Source organism: Bombina bombina, chromosome 5, assembly GCF_027579735.1.
Source record: "Bombina bombina isolate aBomBom1 chromosome 5, aBomBom1.pri, whole genome shotgun sequence".
Classification (NCBI taxonomy): domain Eukaryota; kingdom Metazoa; phylum Chordata; class Amphibia; order Anura; family Bombinatoridae; genus Bombina; species Bombina bombina.
Window position 1 is genome coordinate 910,799,955 of NC_069503.1, and position 24,556 is coordinate 910,824,510.

General features: G+C 40.8%; 1 protein-coding gene across 1 annotated transcript in view; it reads right to left on the bottom strand.

The window, feature by feature from the left end:
- The window catches only part of ASPH (aspartate beta-hydroxylase), a 300,885-nt gene that overhangs the window by 69,928 nt on the left and 206,401 nt on the right, over nt 1-24,556 (bottom strand). Inside the window, exons 7-8 of the mRNA XM_053715890.1 lie at nt 23,472-23,570; nt 21,696-21,785 (exon numbers count right to left, since the gene is read on the bottom strand). Coding sequence (XP_053571865.1) covers nt 21,696-21,785; nt 23,472-23,570 — 189 coding nt within the window. The remainder of the gene's footprint in view (nt 1-21,695; nt 21,786-23,471; nt 23,571-24,556) is intronic.

Consider the following 24,556-nt stretch of genomic DNA (forward strand, 5'->3'; position numbering starts at 1 on the left):
GGTGCCGGTCATTGGTGGGTGGGAAGTTAAGGAGGGAAGCGGGTGCGCAGGCTTTCGCTGTAGGAGGCGGGTGGGAGTGCTACGCCACACTACTGGGAAGCCGAAAAATAATACCTGCGTCATTGAGGAGGAAGGAGGGAGGTAGGGGTAATGAGGGGGATCCTATGTGGTATCTGTTGCCAAATACAATCAAAATGTTTAAAATGTATTAAATGTATGCAAAGAAGACCAAGTTGCTGCTTTGCAAATCTGATCAACTGAAGCTGCATTCTTAAAAGCCCAAGAAGTGGAGACTGATCTAGTAGAATAAGCTGTGATCCTCTGAGGTGGGGACTGTCCCGCCTCCAAATAAGCTTTAAGAATCAAAAGATTCAACAAAGATGCCAAAGAAATGGCAGAAGCTTTCTGCCCTTTCCTAGAACCAGAGAAGACAACAAATATACTAGAAGTCTTCCTGGAATCTTTAGTAGCTTCAACATAATATTTCAAAGCTCTTACAACATCCAAAAAATGCAAAGATCTTTCAAGAGCATTCTTGGGATTAGGACACAATGAAGGAACAACAATTTCCCTACTAATGTTGTTAGAATTTACATCCTTAGGAAGAAATTTAAACGAAGTCCGCAAAACAGGCTTATCCTGATGGAAAATCAGAAAAGGAGACTCACAAGAGAGGGCAGACAATTCGGAAACTCTTCTAGCTGAAGAGATAGCCAAAAGAAACAACACTTTCTAAGAAAGTATTTTAATATCCAAAGCATGCATAGGCTCAAAAGGAGGAGCCTGCAAAGTCTTCAAAACCAAATTAAGACTCAGAGGAGAGATTGATTTAATAACAGGCTTGATATGAACCAAAGCCTGAACAAAACAGTGAATATCAGGAAGCTTAGCAATCTTTCTATGAAATAAAACAGAAAGAGCAGAGATTTGTCCCTTCAAAGTACTTGTAGACAAACCTTTATCCAAACCATCCTGAAGAAACTGTAAAATTCTAGGAATTCTAAAAGAATGCCAGGAGAATTTATGAGAAGAACACCATGAAATATAGGTCTTCCAAACTCAATAATAAATCTTTCTTGAAACAGACTTACAAGCCTGTAGCATAGTATTAATCACTGAGTCAGAGAAACCTCTAAACTAAGCACTAAGCATTCAATTTCCATACCTTCAAATTTAACGATTTGAGATCCTGATGGAAAAAACGGCCCTTGAGACTGGTCTTAGAGGAAGTGGCCAAGGCTAGCAACTGGACATCCGAACAAGATTCGCAAACCAAAACCTGTGAAACCACGCTGGTGCTATCAGAAACACATACGATTGTTCCATAATGATCTTTGACATCATTTTTGGAAGAAGAACTAGAAGTGAAAAGACATAAGCAGGATGGTAAAACCAAGGAGCTGCTAAAGCATCCACCATCTCTGCCTGAGGATCCCTGGACCTCGACAGGTACCTAGGAAGTTTCTTGTTTAGATGAGAAGCCATCAGATCTATTTCTGGAAGACCCCACATCTGTATAATCAGACAAAATACATCTGGATGGAGAGACCACTCCCCTGGAAGTAAGGTCTGACGGCTGAGATAATCCGCTTCCCAATTGTCTACACCTGGGATATGCACCCCAGAAATTAGACAAGAGCTGGATTCTGCCCAAGAAAGTATCCGAGATACTTCTTTCATAGCTAGGGGACTGCAAGTCCCACCCTGATGACTGACATATGCCACAGTTGTGATATTGTCCGTCTGAAAACAAATGAATGGTTCTCTCTTTAACAGAGGCCAAACCTGAAGAGCCCTGAAAATAGCACGGAGTTCTAAAATATTGATTGGTAACCTCGCCTCTTGAGGTTTCCAAACCCCTTGTGCTGTCAGAGATCCCCAGACAGCTCCCCAACCTGAAAGACTTGCATCTGTTGTAATCACAGTCCAGGTAGGACGAACAAAAGAGGCCCCCTGAATTAAACGATGATGGTCTAACCACCAAGTCAAAGAGAGTTAAATGTTGGGATTTAAGTATATCAATTGTAATATCCAAGTATAATCCCTGCACCATTGATTCAGCATACAAAGCTGTAGAGGTCTCATGTGAAAACGAGCAAAGGGGATCGCGTCTGATGCTGCAGTCATGAGACCTAAAACTTTCATGCACATAGCCACTGAAGGGAATGATTGAGACTGAAGGTTTCGACAAGCTGTCTGTTGTCTGTTAAGGACAGAGTCATGGACACTAAATCTATCTGGAAACCTAAAAAGGTGACCCTTGTCTGAGGAATCAAGAAACTCTTTGGTAAATTGATTCTCCAACCATGTCTTTAAAGAAACAACACTAGTTGATTCGTGTGAGATTCGGCTAAATGTAAAGATTGAGATAGAACCAAGATATCATCCAAATAAGGAAACACTGCAATACCCTGTCCTCTGATTACAGATAGAAGGGCATGAGAACCTTCAAAATGATCCTTGGAGCTGTTGCTAGGCCAAATGGAAGAGCGACAAATTGGTAATGCTTGTCTAGAAAAGAGAATCTCAGAAACTGATAGTGGTCTGGATGAATCGGAATGTGAAGATATGCATCCTATAAGTCTATCGTGGACATATAACGACCTTGCTGCACAAAAGGCAAAATAGAAAGTTGGGACTCTTACAAAAATGATTCAAAAACTTCAGATCCAGAACTGGCCTGAATGAAATTTCTTTCTTTGGGACAATGAATAGATTCGAATAAAACCCCAGACCCTCTACCTGAAACGGAACTGGTATTATTACCCCTGAAAGCTCTAGATCTGAAACACACTTCAGAAAAGCCTGAGCCTTCACCGGATTTGCTGGAATGTGAGAAAGAATCTTCTCACAGGAGGTCTTACTCTTGAGAGACCCTTGTGAGACAATACTCTGAATCCACTGATTTTGAACAGAATCTGCCCAAATGTCTTGGAATAATTTAAATATGCCCCCACACCAGCTGAACTGGATCGAGGGCCGCACCTTCATGCAGACTTGGGAGCTGGCTTTGGTTTCTTAAAAGGCTTGGATTTATTCCAACTTGAAGAAGGTTTCCAATTGGAACCAGAGTCTTTAGGGGAAGGATTGTTTTCTGTTCCTTGTTCTGTCGAAAAGAACGAAAACGATTAGAAGCTTTAGATTTACCCTTAGATCTTTTATCCTAAGGAAAAAAAAACTCCCTTCCCTCCAGTGATAGTTGAAATAATTGAATCCAACTGAGAACCAAATAAATTGTTACCTTGGAAAGAAAGAGATAGTAATCTAGACTTAGATACCATGTCAACATTCCAAGATTTGAGCCATAAAGGTCTTCTAGCTAAAATAGCTAAAGACATAGATTTAAAATCAATTTTGATAATATCAAAAATAGCATCACAGATAAAATGATTAGCATGTTGAAGCAAACGAACAATGCTAGACAAATCAGGATCTGTTTCCTGTTGCGCTAAGCTATCCAACCAAAATGTTGATGCAGCCGCAACATCAGCCATAGTAATGGCAGGCCTGAGAAGATAGCCAGAAAATAAATAAGCTTTCCTTAGATAAGATTTAATTTTCCTATCCAAAGGATCTTTAAAATAAGTACTGTCTTCCATAGGAATAGTAGTACGTTTGACAAGAGTAGAAATAGCCCCATCAACTTTGAGGTCTTTTTCCCAAAACTCTAATCTAGCCGCTGGCAAAGGGTACAACTTTTTAAACCTAGAAGAAGGAATGAAATAAGTACCAGGCTTAATCCATTCCTTAGCAATCACATCAGAAATAGCATCAGGAACTGGAAAAACCTCAGGAGTAACCACAGGAGGTTTATAAACATAATTTAAACGTTCACGTTCATCAGAGGAGGATATTTTAGTATGTTGTCAGTCATTAGAAATTTCATCAAATTTATGAGTTTTAAAAGACCTTTTACGTTTATTAGAAGGCAGAATAGCAGACAAAGCCTTCTGTATTGCATCAGCAATATCATTTTTCATATCAACAGGGATATCATGTACATTAGATGTTGAAGGAACAACAGAAACTGTACTAGTACTGATGGAAACATTTTCTGTGTGCAAAAGCTTATCATGGCAACTGTTACATACTACAGCTGGAGATATAATCTCAGCTAATTTACAACAGATACCCTTAGCTTTGGTAGAACTGTGATCAGGCAGCAGAGTTCTAACAGTTGCTTCTGAGACAGCATCAGATTGAGACATCTTGCAAAATGTAAAAGAAAAAACAACATTAAAGCAAAATTTACAATTTCCTTATATGACAGTTTCAGGAATGGGAAAAAATTGCAAACAGCATAGCCCTCTGAGCATATATAAGGCAAGAGGCATATAGGAAGTGGGGTGAAAAATAGACAAGAATTATTGGCGCCAAGTATGACGCACGCAAAAGGAAGTTCAAATTTTTTTGGGCGCCAACATCCGGAAATGACGCAACTCACGTCATAACAGACGCAACCTTGTGCAAGGAAAACCTGGCGTCAACTAAGACTTTGCATCATCAAAGACGTATATCTTGGCACCAAAAAAAATTTCGTGCCAAGAATGACGCAATAAATAACAGCATTTTGAGCCATCGCAAGCCTAATTTTGCCGGCGAAAGAAAAAACTGTCAATTTGAAAAAAAGGACTATACCCCAGGTAAGACAAATAACTTCCTAAACATGCTTCCCAAACTGAAACTGACAGTCTGCAAAAGGAAATATACATAGACCTGACTCATTGCAAATATAAGTAAAATACATATATTTAAAACTTTATATTAATACATAAAGCTCCAAACCATAGCTGAGAGTGTTTTAAATAAGAAAAACATACCATCCACATATAGCAGATAGCAGATAGCCAAACCAGTACTGAAAAAGTATCAGCAGAGGTAATGGTATATAAGAGTATATCGTCGATCTGAAAAGGGAGGTAGGAGATGAATCCCTACGACCGATAACAGAGAACCTTTGAAAAGATTTCCCGCAAGGAAAACCATAACATCAATAGGCGATACTCCCTTCACATCCCTCTGACAAACACTGTACTCTGAGAGGAATTGGGCTTCAAAATGCTTAGAAGCGCTTATCATAGAAGAAATCATAGAAATCAAGCACAAACTTACTTCACCATCTCCATAGGAGGCAAAGTTTGTAAAAATGAATTGTGGGTGTGGTGAGGGGTGTATTTATAGGCATTTTGAGGTTTGGGAAACTTTGCCCCTCCTGGTAGGCTTGTATATCCCATATGTCACTAGCTCATGGACTCTTGATTACATGAAAGAAAAAGCCTTTTATTTTAGTACTGGCAGACTTTTTGCCAGTACTTAAGATGGCAGTGACAATTGTGACATGGGGGAGGGAAGAGAGCTGTTTGAGAGGGGTCAAGGAGGGATCAGGGGGTGGGATGTTTCAGGTGGGAGGCTGATCTCTACACTAAAGCTAAAATTAACCCTACAAGCTACCTAATTAACCCCTTCACTGCTGGGCATAATACAAGTGTGGTGTGCAGCGGCCTTCTAATTACCAAAAAGCAAAGCCATATATGTCTGCTATTTCTGAACAAAGGGGATCCCAGAGAAGCATTTACAACCATTTATGCCATGACTACACAAGCTGTTTGTAAATAATTTCAGTGAGAAACCTAAAATTCTGAAAAACACAAAATGTATGCTTACCTGATAAATTAATTTCTTCTCGGGTATTCTAATTACTAGTGGGATATTCACTCCTGGTCAGAAGGAGGTGGCAAAGTATCACTTCCCTTAACCAAAACCCACAGTCATTCGGCCGAAGGAAACGTTAAAAAGAAATAACACAAGGATATAGCGGTGCCTTAGGTTTGTACAAAAAAACTGTAGTTTGAATTTAAACAAGGGTAAGTCGTGGACTCTCTATGCCCGGAAATAAATACATTTATCAGGTAAACATAAATGTTCTATTCTTTCCTATGGCATAGAGAGTCTATGAAACATTCTAATTACTAGTGGGAACCAATACCCAAGCTAGAGGACACAGAATGAATAGGGAGGAAAAACAAGACAGGCAGACCTAAACAGAAGGGACCACCGCTTGAAGAACCTTTCTCAGAAAAGAAGCCTCAGCTGAGGCAAAAGTATTAAATTTGTAGAATTTGGAAAAAGTATGTAAAGAGGACCAAGTTGCTGCCTTACAGATTTGCTCCACAAAAGCTTCATTTTTGAAAGCCCATGAAGATGAAACAGCTCTAATGGAATGAGCCATAATTCTCTCAGGAGGCTGCTGTCTAGCTGTCTCATAAGCTAACCGGATAACACTTATCAACCAGAGAGAAAGAGAGGTAGAAGTGGCCTTCTAACCCAGAGAAAACAACAAACAGGGCAGAAGTCTGCCAGAAACCTTTAGTTGCTTGAAGGTAAAGTTTAAGAGCACGCACAAAATCCAAGTTATGCAAAAGATGTTCCGTCTGGGAAGAAGAAACAACAATTTCCTGATTAATATTGCGATCCGAAACTACCTTAGAGAGAAACCCTAGCTAAGTATGAAGGACCACCTTATCAGCATGAAAAATAAGGTAAGGGGAATCACACTGCAGAGCCAAAAGTTTGGAAACTCTGCAAGCAGAAGAAATAGCAAGAAGAAACTCAAAGAACAAGGTTAAGACTCCAAGGAGGAGCAACAGATTTAAACACAGGCCTGATTCTGACCAAGGCCTGAACAAAAGACTGAACATCTGGCAGAACTGCCAGACATTTATACAGAAGAATAGACAGAGCAGAAATCTGACCCTTCAAAGTACAGACTGACAAACTCATCTCCAAGCACTCCGGAAGAAAAGCCAAAATTTGAGGAACCCTTACTTTGTTCCGAGAAAAACCTTTTGAATCACACCAATGAAGGTATTTACACCATACACTATGGTAAATTCTGCAAGTAACCGGTTTATGAGCCTGAAGCATAGTATCTATGACTTTCTCAGAGAAGGCACGTCTAGCCAAACTTAGACCTTCCATCTCCAAGCAGTCAGCTTCAGAGAAACCAGATTTGGATGAAGAAAGGGACCCTGAAGTAGAAGGTCCTTTCTGAAAGGTAACCTCCATGGCAGAAAATATGACATCGTCACCAGATCCTCGAACCAGATCCTGCGAGGCCATGCAGGAGCTATTAGAATCACAGAAGCTCTCTCCTGTTTGATGTGAGCAATTACTCGTGGAAGCAACGCAAACGGAGGGAAACAGGTATGCAGGTTGAAGCTCCAAGGAACCGATAGAGCATCTACCAGAACGGCTTGAGGATCTCTTGACCTTGAACCGTACTTTGGAAGCTTGGCATTTTGAAGAGACGCCATCAGATCCAACTCCGGAACAACCCCACCTGAGAGTTATCATTGTGAAAACCTCTGGGTGGAGAGCACACTCTCCGGGATGAAAAGTCTGCCTGCTTAGAAAATCTGCCTCCCAGTTGTCCACCCCTGGTAAGTGGATGGCAGAGAGACGACAATTGTGAAATTATGTTGTCTGACTGAAATCTGATAAATCGGACCAAAGCTAGTTGAGGCCAAGCTATTAAAGCATAGAAAATTGCTCTCAACTCCAAGATGTTTATTGGAAGAGACGACTCCTCTGGAGTCCACAGACCCTGTGTCTTTAAGAATCCCAAACTGCTCCCCAGCCTAACAGGCTGGTGTCCATGGCCACAATCACCCAGGAAGGCCTCAGGAAGCATGCGCCCCGAGACAGATGGTCCTGTGAAACCCACCATGAGAGTGAGACTCTTGTTGGGGAATCCAAATTTATCTTCTGTGAGAGATCTGAGTGATCCCGTTCCATTGACTGACCATGCATAGCTGCAGAGATCTCAGATGGAACCGAGCAAAAGGAATAATGTCCATGGGGGCAAACATCAGTCCAATCACCTCCATGCATTGAGTCACAGATGGACAAATAGCAGACTGGAGAGACAGGCAAGAAACATGAAGCTTGGATTTTCTGACGTCCATCAGAAAAATTTTCATGGACAGGGAATCTATGATTGTGCCCAAGAAACAAACCCTTGTATCTGGTATAAGGGAACTCTTTCCCAAATTCACTTTCCACCCGTGGACAGAATAGACAACTACATCTCGGTATGAGATCTTGCTAGATGAAAAGATGGCGCTTGAACTAGAATGATGTCTAGATAAGGCGCCACCACAATACCCTGGGACCTCACCACTGCCAGAAGAGCTCCCAGAACCTTTGTAAAAATTCTGGGAGCTGTAGCAAAGCCAAAAGGAAGGACAACAAATGGGAAATGTTTGTCCAGGAAGGCAAACCTTAAATACTGGTAATGATCCCTGTGAATAGGAACAATTAAGATACGCGTCCTTCAGATCTATGGTCGTCATGAACTGACCCTTTTGGACCAAAGGAATAATAGAATGGATGGTCTCCATCTTGAAGGACAGAACCCTAAGGAATTGATTGAGACACTTTCTTGGGAACTACAAATAGATTTGAATAGAATCCTAGACCCTGTTCCTCTAGAGGAACTGGAACAATCACTCCCAGGTATGATAGATCCTTTGCGCAGTTTAAGAAGGACTCTCTCTTTATCTGATTCGCAGATAACCTTGACAGGTGGAACCTGCCCCTGGGAGGACAAGATTTGAATCCTATTCTGTAACTGTGGAATACTATATCTATGGCCCAAGGATCTGGAACATCGTGTATCCAAGCCTGCTAAAAAAAAGAAAGCCTGCCCCCAACTTGATCCACTACAGGATCGAGGTGGCCCCTTCATGTTGATTTAGACTCAACAGAAGGCTTCTTAGCTTGCTTCCCCCTATTCCATGGCTGACCGGACCTCCAAGAAGACTTGGATTGATCCGACTTGGAAGAGGAAAACTTCTGTCCCTTAAAGTTACGAAAGGAATGAAAATTAGAATTCTGGCGACCCTTAGGTCTATTCTTTTTATCCTTAGGTAGGAAAGAACCCTTTCTACCTGTAATGTCAGAAATAATTTCTGCCAGACCTGGTCCAAACAAGGTTTTACCCTTATAAGGCAGAGATAAAAGCTTGGATTTAGATGTAACATCTGCAGACCAAGATTTTAACCAGAGAGCTCAGCCAGAAATCTTAGCGCCCAACCTAAGAACTTGCATGTTGGTATCACAAATAAAGGTATTGGCTAGCTTGAGACCCTTGATCCTGTCTTGGATCTCCTCTATAGTAGTCTCTTCTAGGATAAGATTAGATAAATCATCGCACCAATAAGATGCGGCCCCGCAACTGTAGCAATACTAGCAACAGGTTGCCACTGTAATCCCTAATGAATGTACATCTTCAAAATGCCTCAAGTTTCTTATCCATGGGATCCTTGAAAGAACAACTATCTTCAATAGGAAGAGTAGTCATCTTAGCCAGAGTAGAGATAGCTCCCTCTACCTTGGGCACCGTGCGCCACGAGTCATGAATAGAGTCAGCAACAGGAAACATTTTTTTTTATTTAAATGATTTTTATTGAAAATTGGTACATTGAAAATGAACAATATATATAGTTTCAGTTACATCACAATAGCCTCATAGCTGTTCACGGTGAAGACAGTCATCATTAATGATTAATCCAATTTCCATAAGGGTTTTTGGGATTTTTTGAAGGAAGAAGTGAGTCATAACATATCGTTGGAAGATATAAAAGAATATAGAGGGTGCTAGTAAGCGGGGGTAGGGAGATAGGGGTTAAGAGGGGGAATGGAGGGGGAGAAGATGGTGTCCCGCCTGGCCTACCCTCCTTAAAGTCATGGGGGGGAAAGTAGTTGTAGCTTATAAAAGTTTTGGGTATAGAATGACGGGGGGACTGTTTAAGTGTGGTCAACATAAGACCCTTGATCCCATATAAATTGGATATTGCAGATCGTGTCTTGTTTACCTAGATAACAGTAATGCATCCTTTCTAGCGTGAGGACATGATCTACTTCAGATTTCCATTGGGCAATAGACGGTATCTCACATGTCTTCCATTTCCTAGGGATTAAGCGTTTAGCACAAGAGAGCATTAAGAGAAGCAGCTTTCTGCGGTAAACGCAAGCGATTTTAGGGATTAGATTAAGAATTATAATTGATGGGGAAAGTGTGATTGGTACCCCCAGAGTATAGGCTATGTGTCTTTCTACTTGGTTCCAGAAGGTATGTAGGAGGGGGCACGACCACCATATGTGGGTGAGGGTACCTTCCTCACCGCATCGTCTCCAACAGCTGGAGGAGGCGGTAGGGTATATGATCCTCAGGCGCTGAGGGGTTAAATACCACCGAGCTAATATTTTGTAGTTTAATTCAGATATGGTCAAGGATAGGGAGGCAGAATGTGTATGTCGAAAGCATTGTCTCCAGGTCTCAGTGTCAAGGTCATCTTGGAGTTCAACTGCCCACTTAGTGAGATATGTAGGTCTTTTTTCAGGGAAAGAGCCCCTGAGTATTTTGTACGCTAGAGAGATGTGTGCTCTATTTATATTCGGGTTGGTGCATAACCGTTCAAAAGTGGTCAAGGGTCTAAGTATCATTTCTTTGTGCGGGCAGTGGATGATCGCGTGCCTAATCTGTAGGTAGGAGTACCAACGGTGGAAGGGTGGGCCTAGTTCGTCATTAAGGGTAAGTCTGTCTTTGACTCCCGAGGTGTCGGTCACTAAATAAACTGGTAGGGACCCATGAGGTCTATTAGTTGAGTTGTGAGAGTGTAGGTCGTGCTTGAGAAAGAGGTGATATCGAAGGAGGGGGGTCAGGGGGGAAAGTACAGTAGAGATTCCCTTTGTGTGAGTGAGTACATCATCCCACACTTCTAAGGAAGCTTTAATATAGTCATTGTCTTGTATAGTGCGAGGTCTGGATTCTTTAGGAATCCAGGGGAGGTCTCTTATGGGGTTAGCCTGAGCTAGGTGGCTCTCCATCTGTATCCAGAGCTTCAAGGGGTTGGCATGATTCCAAGCTATAACCCTGGCTAAATGTGCGGCTTTATAGTAATTAGAAAGATTAGGGACGCCAAGGCCTCCATCTTCTTTACTCAAATACATGGTGTGCTGAGCTATCCTTGGACGCTTATATGACCATATAAAGGAGTTAATCATTTTTTGTTGTGCTGAGAGAAAGGGTTTCGGTAAGGTCAGAGGGAGGGCCTGAAACAGATATAAGTATCTGGGGACTATCATCATCTTCACCGTGTTGATGCGCCCTAGCCATGATAAATGTCCCTGTTTATGCCAGTTTTCCAATGAGGATTTAACGCTCGTGTGGAGATTGATAAAGTTATCTGGAAATAGTGTGTGTGGATCTTTGGAGATTGTCAGACCTAGATATTTAAGTTTATCTGGTAGTGTGAACTTTGTTTGTCGCGTAATGTACAGCATTTCTTGAGGGGTTAGATTTATTGGCAATAGACCCGACTTCTCCATGTTAATAGAGAAGTTGGAAACCTGTTTGTATGTGTCTAGGATTTGTATGAGAGCGGGGAGGGAGGTAGTTGGGGATTGTAAGGTGAATATCACGTCATCCGCGAACAGGAGGCATTTTTGAGTAATGTCTCCGAATTTTAGGCCTTGTATATGATGACAGTGTCTAATTTGTAGTGCCAGTATTTCGACTGTAATAGCGAATAGTAGGGGTGAGAGCGGGCACCCTTGACGTGTGCCATTGGAAATGGGAAAAGGTTGGGAAATATTATTGTTGACTTTAATTTTTGCGCTCGGGTTGTGATAAAGGGCCTTTATTCTGGAAATGAAGAGCTCGGAAAAGCCGAACTTTGACAGGGTGGACCACATAAATTGCCAGTCCACCCTGTCAAATGCTTTCTCAGCATCCGTCGAAAGCACGGTTAGGGGTGTGCGGGTAAGGTGGGCTTGTTGGAGTGAGTGAAGTAATCTAGTAGTGTTATCTTTCGCCTCTCTCCCCTTAATGAAGCCCACCTGATCGGGGTGGACTATGTTGGGCAATATTTCATTCATGCGATTGGCTAAAATTTTGGCATATATTTTCATATCAATATTTATAAGGGAAATTGGCCTATAGTTACTGACTACATCATTGGGTTTGCCCGGTTTAGGAATCACCGTGATTACTGCTTCTAGAAGGGAGCTGGGCAAAACAGCGCCCTGATCTATATCGTTAAAAAGTGACAGGAGTTGGGGGTTTATGTGTTCTTGTAAGAGCTGGTAAAATTTAGATGTGAGGCCGTCTGGGCCTGGGGATTTGCCATTTGGTAAGGACTTAATAACTAAATTGATGTCTCTCAGGGTGATGGGAGAGCCTAAGAGTTGTTTATCGACATCTGTGATAGAGGTTGTAGGGACAGTGTTCAAGTATGTTTCTATTTTCTCTTTCCTGTCTTGTGATGCGGAATCTGCTAGATTATATAGTTGCTTATAGTAAGAAGCAAATGAGTTGACAATTTCTTCATTTTTGTGGGTTGTCTCACCAGATGGGTGACGGATTGTCTTAATGAAATTGGAGAGCCTTTGTTTTTTAAGGGACCTGGCCAGTAGGCGACCTGATTTATTACTTTCTATGAAAAACTTAGATTTAGTAGTTAACGCTCTCATATGGGCTTTTTGAATGAGAAATTTATTTAGGGCTTCTCTAGCGTCATTTAATTTGGAGAGTTTGGTTGCGGAGGATGGATCCGCTCTAAGAGTGGTTTCACAGGTAGTTAGTTCGTCAGATAATGAGGTGAACTGGGCATTGTGAATCTTGCGTTGTGTGGCGGTGTGTTTTATTATTACCCCCCTGATGAAACATTTATATGCCTCCCAATTGTTCGCGGGTGTCGTGTCCTCGGGTTTGTTTAGGGCGAAGAATTCGGCCGAGAGTTTTTTAATGTCATCAACTGTTGCTTGGTTAGTCAGTATATGGTCATTGAGTCTCCAGTTGAATGTAGTATGTGGTTTGCTAGCCCATTTGAATTCTGTATGTACCATACTGTGATCAGACCAAGAGGTGTGCGTGATTTTAGAATGTACAAGGGCAGAAAGCAGAGCCTGATCACATAGTATGTAATCCAACCTGGAGTACGTGTGTTGTGGATGTGAGAAAAAAGTGTAATCTTTTCTGTTGGTATGTACTACTCGCCAGGTGTCAAATAGGTTAATAGATCGTAAGGCTGCACAATTAGAGTTGAGAGTATTATTACGCAGATAGGATTTTCCACTAGAGGTGTCTAGTATTGGGTTCATGGGGAAATTAAAATCTCCACCCGCAATGATGGGTCCTTTAGCTCTGTCTAGTATTTTGTTAACCAGGGTTTTGAAGAAGTTGGGGGTGGGTCTGTTTGGTGCATAGGTGTTTACCAATGTGACCGGGGAGCCGTAACATAAACCGACAAGGATTAGGATCCTACCCTCAGTGTCTGTATGTTTCTGTAGTAGTTCGAATGGGAAGCCTCGTCTGAATGAAATGCTGACCCCATTTTTCCTATTTGTACCGGAGCTATAGTAGTGTTGGTCAAAATATCTTTTGGATAAAGTGGGTTCGTTACTTTTCTTAAAGTGTGTTTCTTGGACCATAATAACGTCAATTTTCCGTTTATAAAAGTCATGGAACGCTATAGAGCGTTTTTCGGCTGAAAGAAAGCCCTTAACATTCTGGGTGGCTATGTGTAATGTTTCTTCTTTATGGTGTGCTGTATGAGACATCGTAATGTCGGGTATCTAACACCTACCTACTCTTCGGTATGAAGGGACCAGACGGGACACCAAGTGGGAGAGGAAAAGGGTATCTACTGTTAGTGTTGGAGAAGAGGAGTTTCCAAAGAAAGGTTAGTTAGTGGGAGTCAGAGGAAATGGGAGAGAAGGAAAGAGAGGTTATGACTTTTTTTAAAAAAAAAACAATATTAGAGTAAATAACAATATTTATAACAATAGTAATTCAATCAACATTAATGTAAAATGCAAAATACAAGTATTGCGCTGAGAAGAGAGGGAATAAAATTATGCAATAGAGTCTCAGCTCAAAACCTGTAAGTTTGATCTTTGAACTTTGGTCTCGGGGGTCTTTATTACAGGCCGGGTATCTGGGTAGAGTAAGGTAGTGTGGTGGTCGACTGATTCTAAGTGGCATTGTTCTATTATGTAGGGGCTCATAACTTCTCTACAATGCCTTAATTCAGCTAAGCCCGGTTGATTTTATTATGTCCTGTCTGGAAGAGTGTGGGGATTAGTAGGAAGTGTCATATGGGGACCTTATTCTATTAGTTGAAGTGTAGTTGATGTTCAATGAGGTTGGAGTGTATGCGTGCTGTCCATGCCACTAGAGTTAGGTCAGGCGATGTTAAGTCGCGGACGTTTAAATAGTTAGTGTGTCGTGGTGTCGTTATAACTCAGTAAAAGTCTCAGGATATGTACAGGAGGTTTAATAGATTCTAAGAGGGAATTCCTCTAAGAGGAACTGAGGTATATGTTCAGTTTCGGGGTCTTAGGTAGGAGGATGGGTGGGTCTGTTAGTGAGGTTAAATACGTAGTTGGGGTGAGTTAATGTCGTATGACACGTCAAGAGTTTAGAAGCAATGTGGGAACATTTACAGGGAAATGTAAAATATCAGTGCAGGTAAAACATATCGAACTCAATAAATTCCATAACATAATACAGTAAATTTTGCCTTAACAGAAGGCATAATGTAATACAAACAAAGCTCAGTATCCCTGGGTCCATGGTGTCTCTTTGATTCAGAAGGTCTGTTCAGTGTCACCGTATTCTGCCTGGTAGGGTGTGGGGGTTGGCTAAGGGGATTATGTGGAGGTCTTGTACTGTTCAGGTGTGTTCATTTTTTCAGGGTAATTGAGAAGTATACATGCTGTCTGAGTTATTGTAGCCGAGTCTAAAGTCTGGAAGTCACGGTCATTTAAGTAGTCGAAGTATTGTGTCATCCCTTAATCTCGGTAGGGGCTCTGACTGTGTGATGAGGTGTGTATAAATTTGTAATGGCCCCTCTCTATGAGAGTCATATGCATATGAACCCCGATAGGGGCCCTGGTTGTATAATGAGGTGTGGATAAATTTGTAACGGCGCCTCTTTATGAGAGTCACCTGTCCATGGTCTGCGCTGAGGGCCTAGGAAGAGGGAGTGGTTGGGCCTATAAGTACGGTCAGGTGTGTAGTGGAGGAGAGATAATGTCTAGTGGCCTGTTTAAAGTTTAGTAGCGGTATGTCAACATTTGTAGGGAAATAATAAACAACAGAACATTTATAACATATTAAACTTTGTGGATATCATAACATAACAGAATGGAACTTATCTTCATTGTGAACATAATTCTAAACCAGCAGATCATATTGCTCATAAGAGGTTGAGATGCTACAGTCTATATGTGTTGTGCATCTCATGCCTGGGAATCAAGGCCTAATAAAGGAGGAAGAGGAGAAAAAAAGGGAGGCATATACAGATAGACAGTACATTGCATTGCATTTACTCATCTGATGGAGTCTGAGTCCGAGGTGCCTGAGTTGTTGGAAAATATTTGTCTTCTTTTGGTTTGGTTAGAGTCAGTGTCTGGATTAGGTCTCCGCTGGGATTTAAAGCCTGTTGAACCATCTTGGGGTCTTTGAGATGATTGATGGTTTGTTGTGTCAGGCGCTGAAATTTTTAGAATGTTGCAGAATCTGTGAATGTCAGAGGGAGCAGGGCACTCCGTCTTCTTCCCGTTTTTCACCACTATTACTGAGGTAGGAAATCCCCATCTGTATGGAATGTGAAGTGAACGGAGGTGTGCTGTTAGGGGTTGAAAGTCCCGTCGTTTCTGCAATGTTCTGAGTGAGAGGTCTTGGTAGATTTGAATTCGATGACCTTGGAAGTGTATGTTTTGTTTTTTCCTGGCGGTGTTATATATTTCTTCTTTTTGACAGTAATTTTGGAAATGTACCACAATGTCTCTTGGAGGGGAGTCATCTGGGGGCTTCGGACGTAGTGCTCTGTGAGCTCTGTCTAGTGGAATGTCTAGGTTTTCAGGGGAGTTTTCTCTAAGAATGTCTGCAAAAAGAGCCTGTAGGAAGTCTCGGATATCATTGTTCAATACAGACTCTGGTATCCCCCTGAAGCGAAGGTTACCCCTTCTGGTGCGATTTTCCAAATCGTCAATTTTATCTTCGAGTTCTGAAATATGACGGTCTTGTTGGGTTTGACTCGTGGAGAGATGTGCAAGTTTTTGTGCTACCACAAACTCATGTTCTTCTAGGTTGTCAACCCTATGGCTCAGGTCACTGATCTCTTTTTTCAAATCAGCGCATTCCTCTTTGATGCATGTCTTAACCTGCTCAATTAGTTACAATAGCTTTATATGTTATTGGTGTGTCCTCCTCTAGGGTCATAGTTGAGGGTGCACCTTCAATGTTTGTAGGCGGACTATTGACTTGCTCTTCTTCTATAGCGTCCGAAATGGACTCTGTTGTTTTAGTCAAAGGCGGTTGGTCTGTCTGCTTAAAGAAAGCATGAACTGCAGGCTGGGTTGATTGTTGCAGCTTTTGGGGTTTATCTTGACGAGTGTTCTTTCTTTGCGACATAGTGTCTGGAGGTGGTGTTATGGCACCGGAGTTAACTGAAAGTGTTGTCGCACACTGTACCCCCTAGGGGTTTTGCCCTCACAGGGCGATCACGGTGAAGGGTAGATGGGGTATGACCCGTCACACCGTGGTGTGGCGGGAAAGGGAGCGGGGGTACGTGCGTGTAGTGCCCAATAATCAGGGACCCAGAGTCAAGGGTATATGTGCTTAGATAATTTGCCTGCAGCTAAGAGATTCATACAGTCTATGTATATCGTTAGTACTGAGGAAAGGGTGGCAACCTTCAATGGTCAGAGGTTCTAATGTTTAATATCCAAAGAGTTAGGTTAGGCCCCAATTATATTCTTGAAAAGATTGTCCATTTATTGAGGAAAATATTGAAACTTTCATTAGGCTATGACCATGCGTGTCAGTAAAGCAGCGTCTGTGGTATTATGGCAGCATGCAGGGTAACCTTCTCCCATCTGTTGCACCAAGAGCTGCGCACGTGGCGTTAAACACAGCGTTACTAGTTATTCTGATGTGTCCCCTAATTTGGGGTATTTCCACGTGGCTTTAAGGTTGGAGAGGGAGCCTTCTGGAAGAGATTGTAAGTGTGTCCCCCCTGTGATGTTTTGCGGATAGGGCAAGATATGGCGTGCAGGCCTTACCGGGTGTTGTAGAGCGAAGTCCGGTCTGAGGGAGATGTCACGAGCTGCAGCATTAGAGGTGCATATTAGTATGAGCTGCGAAGGTTTGTGATGCAAGCATCAAGTGTTGCTCTCGGTCCTGGGTGTTGATCCTGGATGTTCCGGTCCGTGTACTGTTAGGTCCGTGGTCTAATATTGTCGCTTGCTGTGGTGAAGGCCGTAAGCCTAAGGAGTCGCTACGGCAGCGTACACGTAGAGGAGCAGGACCATCGAGTCTCCGATCAAGTTTTCTGGTGTTAGGAATATCTTGTAGTTGTTGTGGGCTTTTTATTTGAGCGTTAAGTCGTGATTAAAAGCATTTATACCCGGCCCGCAGTCAGAGCCTCAGTGAAGTGCGGCCATCATGCTCGGCTGCTCGCTCCGCCCCCCAGGAAACATTTTTTTTAAAAACAGGGGACAGGGAAAAAGGAACCCCTGGTTTATCCCATTCCTGAGTTATAATATCTGCCATACGGTCTGGAACTGGAAATACTTCCACAGATGAGGGTATATCATATACCCTATAAAGCTTACAAGACCTCTTTGGATTCTCCGCAACAGATTCGGATTCTTCCAAAGTAGCAAGAACCTCCTTCAAAAGGACTCGAAAGGTGTTCTAACTTAAATCAGAAATTAATCTCCTCTGAATCTGCAGAATGTGTCACTTCAGAATCTGACAATTCCCCCTCAGAAGCCACTGAAGAATCATCCTCATCAAATAATTGAGATAAACTGACTAACGCAGCTTTAGTGGAGTCAGCTTTACTAACATCAATATGTTTAGATTTCCTCTTTCGTTTACCAGAAACCTTTGGAAAAGCTGATAAGGCTGCAGAAACAGCAGAAGTAATCTGTGCAGCGAAATCCCCAGGTAAAAAAACACCCCCAGGAGGTTGAGAGGAACCGCAGGGCACCGCATGTGAAGCTTGAGAAGCTTGAGGGGAAAGCTGAGGCGTAGCTAGGATAACACTATCCTGAGAGACAGGAGGCTCAGGGAGAGACATCTTATCTTTAAACTTTAAAGTTTTACTTAAACACGAAGAGCAAAACTGTACAGGAGGAATTATCTTAGCCTCCAAACACAATAATCATTTTTCAAATGAATCAACTTTAGCATTAGTATCCATAATTGGGTATCAGTTCACAATTAACAAAAAAAATGAAATGCTAAATTAAGTTTATTTATATGAAGCAATAAAACTTAAATAAGCACCAGTTCTGTTGAGGCCTTATCCCTCCAGAAGTTGCTATCCCACTAGCACAGAAAACCGGACACACCCGGTAGCAAAAAACACCTCCTTGTTACCGGAACAGCTCAAATCCACTTGCCACTGTAGAAAACCAACAGCAGCCAGCACAGCAAAAGTGATTGGGCCAATAAGCTGAGCTGAAAAGTGATTGCAACAAGTAAGACGTAAAATAAACACCTGTCAAACACTTCATACACTCTCCCATCTCTGAGCCCCCAATAAAAAATAATGCCTCTTTTCACATAAAAGCAGTGCCCCTAAAACAGATTTAAATACTTTCCACCAGGATTTAACCCCTATAGTGCCGGTACCTTCAAACCTAGAAGGGAAAGCACTTACCTGTGGATTCTGCTCTGTCAGACAGGAGCTGTTTTCTGAGGTGTGGCAGCTTCACCATTTCTACCAGAGACCTAGAGAAAAAAAGAACAGAGTAACCAACTCTGGCTTTCAATAATAGGGGTAGAAATAATGTTAGAAGTTTAAGCAAAAACTACCTCACTGTCTTCTAACTGCTAATAGCCACCATTAGTCTTACTAAAGAGATTGACATGGACACAGCATAGCCCCAATCCTTGCTTGCTGAGAAAAGTACCCATTAAAAGGATTAAAGTCTTCAGACACCATCTTCACCATCCTCCTGTGATCAAGGCAAAGAGAATGACTGGGGGTTATGGGTAAGGGAAGTGACACTTAACAGCTTTGCCGGAGTGCTCTTTGCCGCCTCCTGCTGGCCAGGAGTAAATATCCCACTAGTGATTAGAATGTTTCGTGGACTCTCTATGCCATAGGAAAGAAATTAATGAATTTTTTTTAATTTGATCACATTTGATGGTATGAAATATACCAAAATGGGCCTAGATCAATACTTTGGGTTGTCTACTAAAAAAAAAATAGATAGTTTTGATAGGTAAATATAAAAAAGGCTCTATTTCTGTAAATGTAGTGATGGCAAAAATGGTAAAAATGCTCTGGTCTTTTGGGGAAGTTTTTGTCTAAAATGCCCGATCCTTAAGGGGTTAAGAAAAAAATCATATTTAGTATGAAGTACAGCCATATACTTGTGAATAAGTAGATATAGAGAATCACAAGACAAGGTTGACAACTCAGAAACTCTCCTTGCTGAAGAGATTGCTAATAGGAAAAGTAATTTCCAGGATAACAGCAGATATCAATGGAATGCATTGGTTCAAAAGGAGGACCTTGTAATACAGAGAGAACTAGATTCAAATTTCAGGGTAGAAAAATAGGTTTCACAACTGGCCTTATTCGAACTAAAGCCTGGACAAAAGTCTGAACTTCAGGAAGTTTAGTCAACTTCCTATGGAAAAGAACAGATAAAGCAGAAATGTTACCTTTTAGGAAACTAGCGGCCAAACCATTGTCAAGGCCCTCTTGTAAAAATGGAAGGATTCAATGAATACTAAAGGAATACCAAGAAAACCACTCAAAATATGACTCCAAATATTGTGATAAATCTTTTGTGTCACAGGCTTTCTGGCCTGTATCAAGGTTTCAATGATCGAATCTAAAAAACATTTATGTCTCAAAACTAGGTGTTCAACCTCCACAATTTAGAGATTTAAAATCCTGAAGGAAAAGAGGACCTTGGGACAACAGATCTTGTCTCAGAGGACGAATCCATGGAAGAGATGAGGACATCTGTGCTAGATCGCATACCATGTCCTGCGGGGCCAGGCTGGAGCAATTATTATTACTGACACTGACTCCTGTTTGAACCGAGCAATGACTCTTGGAAGAAAAAAAAAAAGGAAACAGGTAAACTAGATGAAACTCCCATGGATATTCCAAGGTGTCTATCATGTCAGCCTTTGGATCTCTTGATCTTGTACAATATCTTGGAAGCTTGTGATTTAAGTGAGAGGCCATCAGATCTATGTCATGTAAGCCCCACTTGATCACTAAGCAAATGAAAATGTCCTAATGGAGAGACCACTCTCTTAGATGGACCGATTGATGGCTGAGATGATCCACCACCCAGTAGTTAACACCTGGTATGTGAATTGCTAATAGGGCGGAATGATTCCTCTCTGCCTAAGTCAGAGTCTGAGAAACTTCCTGGATGTCCAGTGGACTGCGGGTACCCCCTTGATGATTTATGTAGGTCACTGCCGTGATATTTTGAGACTGGAAACAGATACACTTTTCCACCTTCAATAGGGGCCAGGACTGAAGAGCCTAAAGAATTGTTCGAAGTTCCAGAATGTTGATTGGTAACCTTGCCTCTAGAGGATACCAAACTCCTTGCGCTCTTCGAGAAACCCAGATTGCCCCCTAGTCTGTTGAAACCACCACCACTTGTCAATACTGCAGTATTGGCTATAAAACAGCAATGTATCAACCTCAAAGTGGGGGAGAGAGAGTGCCCAGCTCATTTGAAAGGGTTTACCTGCAGCATCTTTGAACACAATGACATCTTAATAAACGCTTGCCTGAATATACTGTCCTTTTAATAGTTAACAAACAGGGAATACAACTGCAAACTTTAAGGACACCGATATGTCAGGTATCTGGCAGGATAATATAAGTATTGATGTTATATGAGTGAACAACCGTTATATATCCAGTGGAATAAAACTTTCTATACTTTTTTCTTTAAGCAAAATTGTGCATTTAGTTTTGTGTCCCTTTGATCACATTCAGTTACACCCTCCTCAGTTTCATAACCACTGTACAAGAAAAAGAATGTTCAAGACAAATTACATAAAATTCATAAAATTACAGTGATAGATTTTCCTCTGATAACAACTAGTTGCGTATTTAACAATCAGAATGACTTATAATGGAGCTACAAAACAAACAGACCATTGAGTAATATATAACAGATTATAATTTCAGAGATTACTACTCACAAAATAAGGTAAGATAAAATCCACACCACCCTCTCACTATTTCCAACATACTGAATGATAAACTTTTTATTGATCTCTATGTGACAATTGTGTGTGTTAGTGGTTCTGTATTTTTGTATAGATTTATGCCATGGATGATATTAAAGCCCTTAGTCAAAGGGGATAGCTGAGCATCTCTGGTGACCCCCATAACAAGAGGCAAATATGTGCAGCTACCAATCACCAGCTAGTTCTCAGCAGTGCATTGCTACCCCTGTGCCTACCTAGGTATGCTATTCAACAAGGAATACCAAGAAAACAAACCAAATTTGATAATATAAGTAAATTGGAAAGTTATTTAACATAGCAAGCGCTATCTAACGCATGAAAGTTTAATTTGAACTTTACTGTTCCTTTTAGTTAAATGAACTTTGACATAACACACCTCTTTGTCTCCAGCTCTTTGCATGGCATCTCCTAAGTGGAAATAAAATCGCCCATCATTGGTACCAGGGTCACCCGACTCCAATCCTTCCTAAAAGAGATGGAAAAGACATACATCATACAATGAGAAGAGAAGTATTGCAATCTGTGTAAAACTTATGAGTTAGTATACAAGATTCCAGCTGGAAGCTTTCTATTAAAAAAGAAAAAAGTGCAACAAACAGTCACTATTTACTAACTAGGCTCAAGGTCACACAGTAAGAGAGTCATGGCTCCGAAAGTGTTCTGGAGCTTGGTAGGGGTCACTCTAAGCAGTTCTAAAAGGATGGTGTGAGGGGTGCTATATGTAGGACTGTGAAAGCAGCCAGAGTGCAGAAGCATCGGATAAGAACTGCTAACGGGGGAAGGTGCACTGTATGTTCCTCTATGTCAGAGATAGATCCAGGAAGGTATTATAGATATCACTTTTTTTTAGTAGTGCATTTATGAAAATTAAAAGCACATTTGGTGTCTGAGTATTAAGATTTTTTTGGTTGTTTAGAAATAGATTATATATATATGAAAACAGTAAAAAAAGAAATTAAACTAATCAGAAGAAACAAAAGGTTCAATAATGACACTGAATTTCCATAACTATTATGATTGGTTAATTACTTAACCAATAAGGGACAGCAAGAAACAGTATGATCAATCATGAATTGAATTCTGATGATTAATCTGATTTGTGAATTACTTAATCAAAAAAGGGCAACATACTCCTGCTATAAATAGTGGTGTTTTTTCTCATATACATACATGGTTAACTACAAGCTACACTTTAAAGGCCTTTTTTTTTTTTTAACCTGGTAGCTTGACGTGGCTGAAGAATAAGGATTATATGCTTTAGTTGCAATTAAAGATAATTTTTTTAGAGGTAAAAGTGAGGAGCTCTGGCTTTCATTAAAATTGATGCCCACTAGTGATAATGTCAGAATTAGGGACCTATAACCCTCAGCATTTGGAGTTAAAGTGAAGGTAAACTTTGATGAATGAAAGGCCATTTTTAAAAAATACTATTAAAAACAGGGGCACTTTCATTCATCAAAGTTTAGAAAGCAGCCGTTTTGATTAAAAACTTACCTTTGTTCTTTACACAGCCAGAGCAGCTTCCCCCACATGGAGATCCTCTCTTCACACGTGAGCAATGTCTAATCCAGATTCCTCCATGTGATTGGAGGAAGCCGGATTAGTCATTGCTGACATGTGAAGAGAAGATCTCCGGGTGGGGGAAGCTGCTCCGGCTGTGAAAAGAACAAAGGTAAGTTTTTAATCAAAACGGCTGCTTTCTAAACTTTGATGAATGACAGTGCCCGTTTTTAATAGTATTTTTTAAAAATGGGCTTTCATTCATCAAAGTTTACCTTCACTTTAACTCCAAATGCTGAGGGTTATAGGTCATAATTTGTAATGTTGATGGTGGATACAATGTAAAATCCAACGGCTCTGAAAAATGTAGCTATTGTATTATTTATAAAGGGAATTGTTTACAAAGGGGCTTTATGTGTGAGAATTCCCTACTTTAAAGCTCATTATGCAAGAATGACAGAATGTAAAACACATTAAGGACATGATTAAAAAATACATATATTTATTATTGAAAAAAGTATTATTACATAGTTGCATACATATTAACTTAGCAATCAAACTCACTTGTTCCCAGCCTTTCTATCCTTAATCAGTAGTCTAATACATCATATTGTAATTTACATGTAATACATTCATCGCTGTTAGGCTTTACCTTTAAGAAAGGAATGCTCTCAGCAATTTTGTTCTCAGCTTTAAGGATAAAACCATAATGCACCTTAGCAAAGCCATCATTGGGTGCCATTTGTAAAACCTAGAAGAAATGGGAAGAAAATACTAAATGAAAACACTGTGGCATTATGAGCTGTAATAAAATCACTAACATTTAACCATAAAAAAGAAACACATTGACACCACACTCTTTTCTTTGCAGGCAGAAGATAAAATGTATTGCTGTATAATTAACATGCATATTCCATATAAGAATAAATAATGTGGCCTTCTATATGTAGGCCAGACAAAACAAAAGATAAAAAATTGCATTGTACAACATAAATCTAACATTATAATCCCCATGTTGCAGCATTTACCTGTACCATCTCATTTCCCAGAGAAAAGGTATCAAGTGAAACAGTTACGGCTTTTGGTGCTTGAGGGTGTGCACCAGAGAAGAAGGGGTGGGGATATAACAGGGGATTTACTTTTCAAAGAAGCTAGATAGATCAGGCTATTACAAATATTCCATCCTCATGGTTTGAACAGGGAATATGATCTTATCCCTTTTATTTTGTTTAATTTAATCTTTTGTGGCTCTGCTAAGAATGGAATAAATAGTAAGATGTATTTATAAGGAGAGGATTGGATGAATAAATAGATATAAAGGCCTATTTTAGAGATGATATGAATATGAAAAGAATATCCATTTTAAAAAAAGAAGGGGTTTGGTATACTGAGTTTAGGTATACTGATATTGCTCCTCTCCAGGTTTAATTGGATATTGGGGGTTTAAATGGCGTTGTTTGAGATGTGTGGATCAGCTTGTCAAAGGAGCAGGTGTTATATGGATTATACATTTTAAAGGGACACATACCCCTTCTTTCATGATTCAGATTATATAATAGAAGTTTACTTCTATTATATAATTTATTTAGTTGTCTTGGTATCCCTTGTTGAAAATGATACCTAGGTAGGCTCCGGAGCTGCTGATTGGTGGCTGCACATATATGCCTCACATAATTGGCTCACCCAATGTTAACTAGCTCCCAGTAGTGTGTTGATGCTTATTCAACAAAGAATACC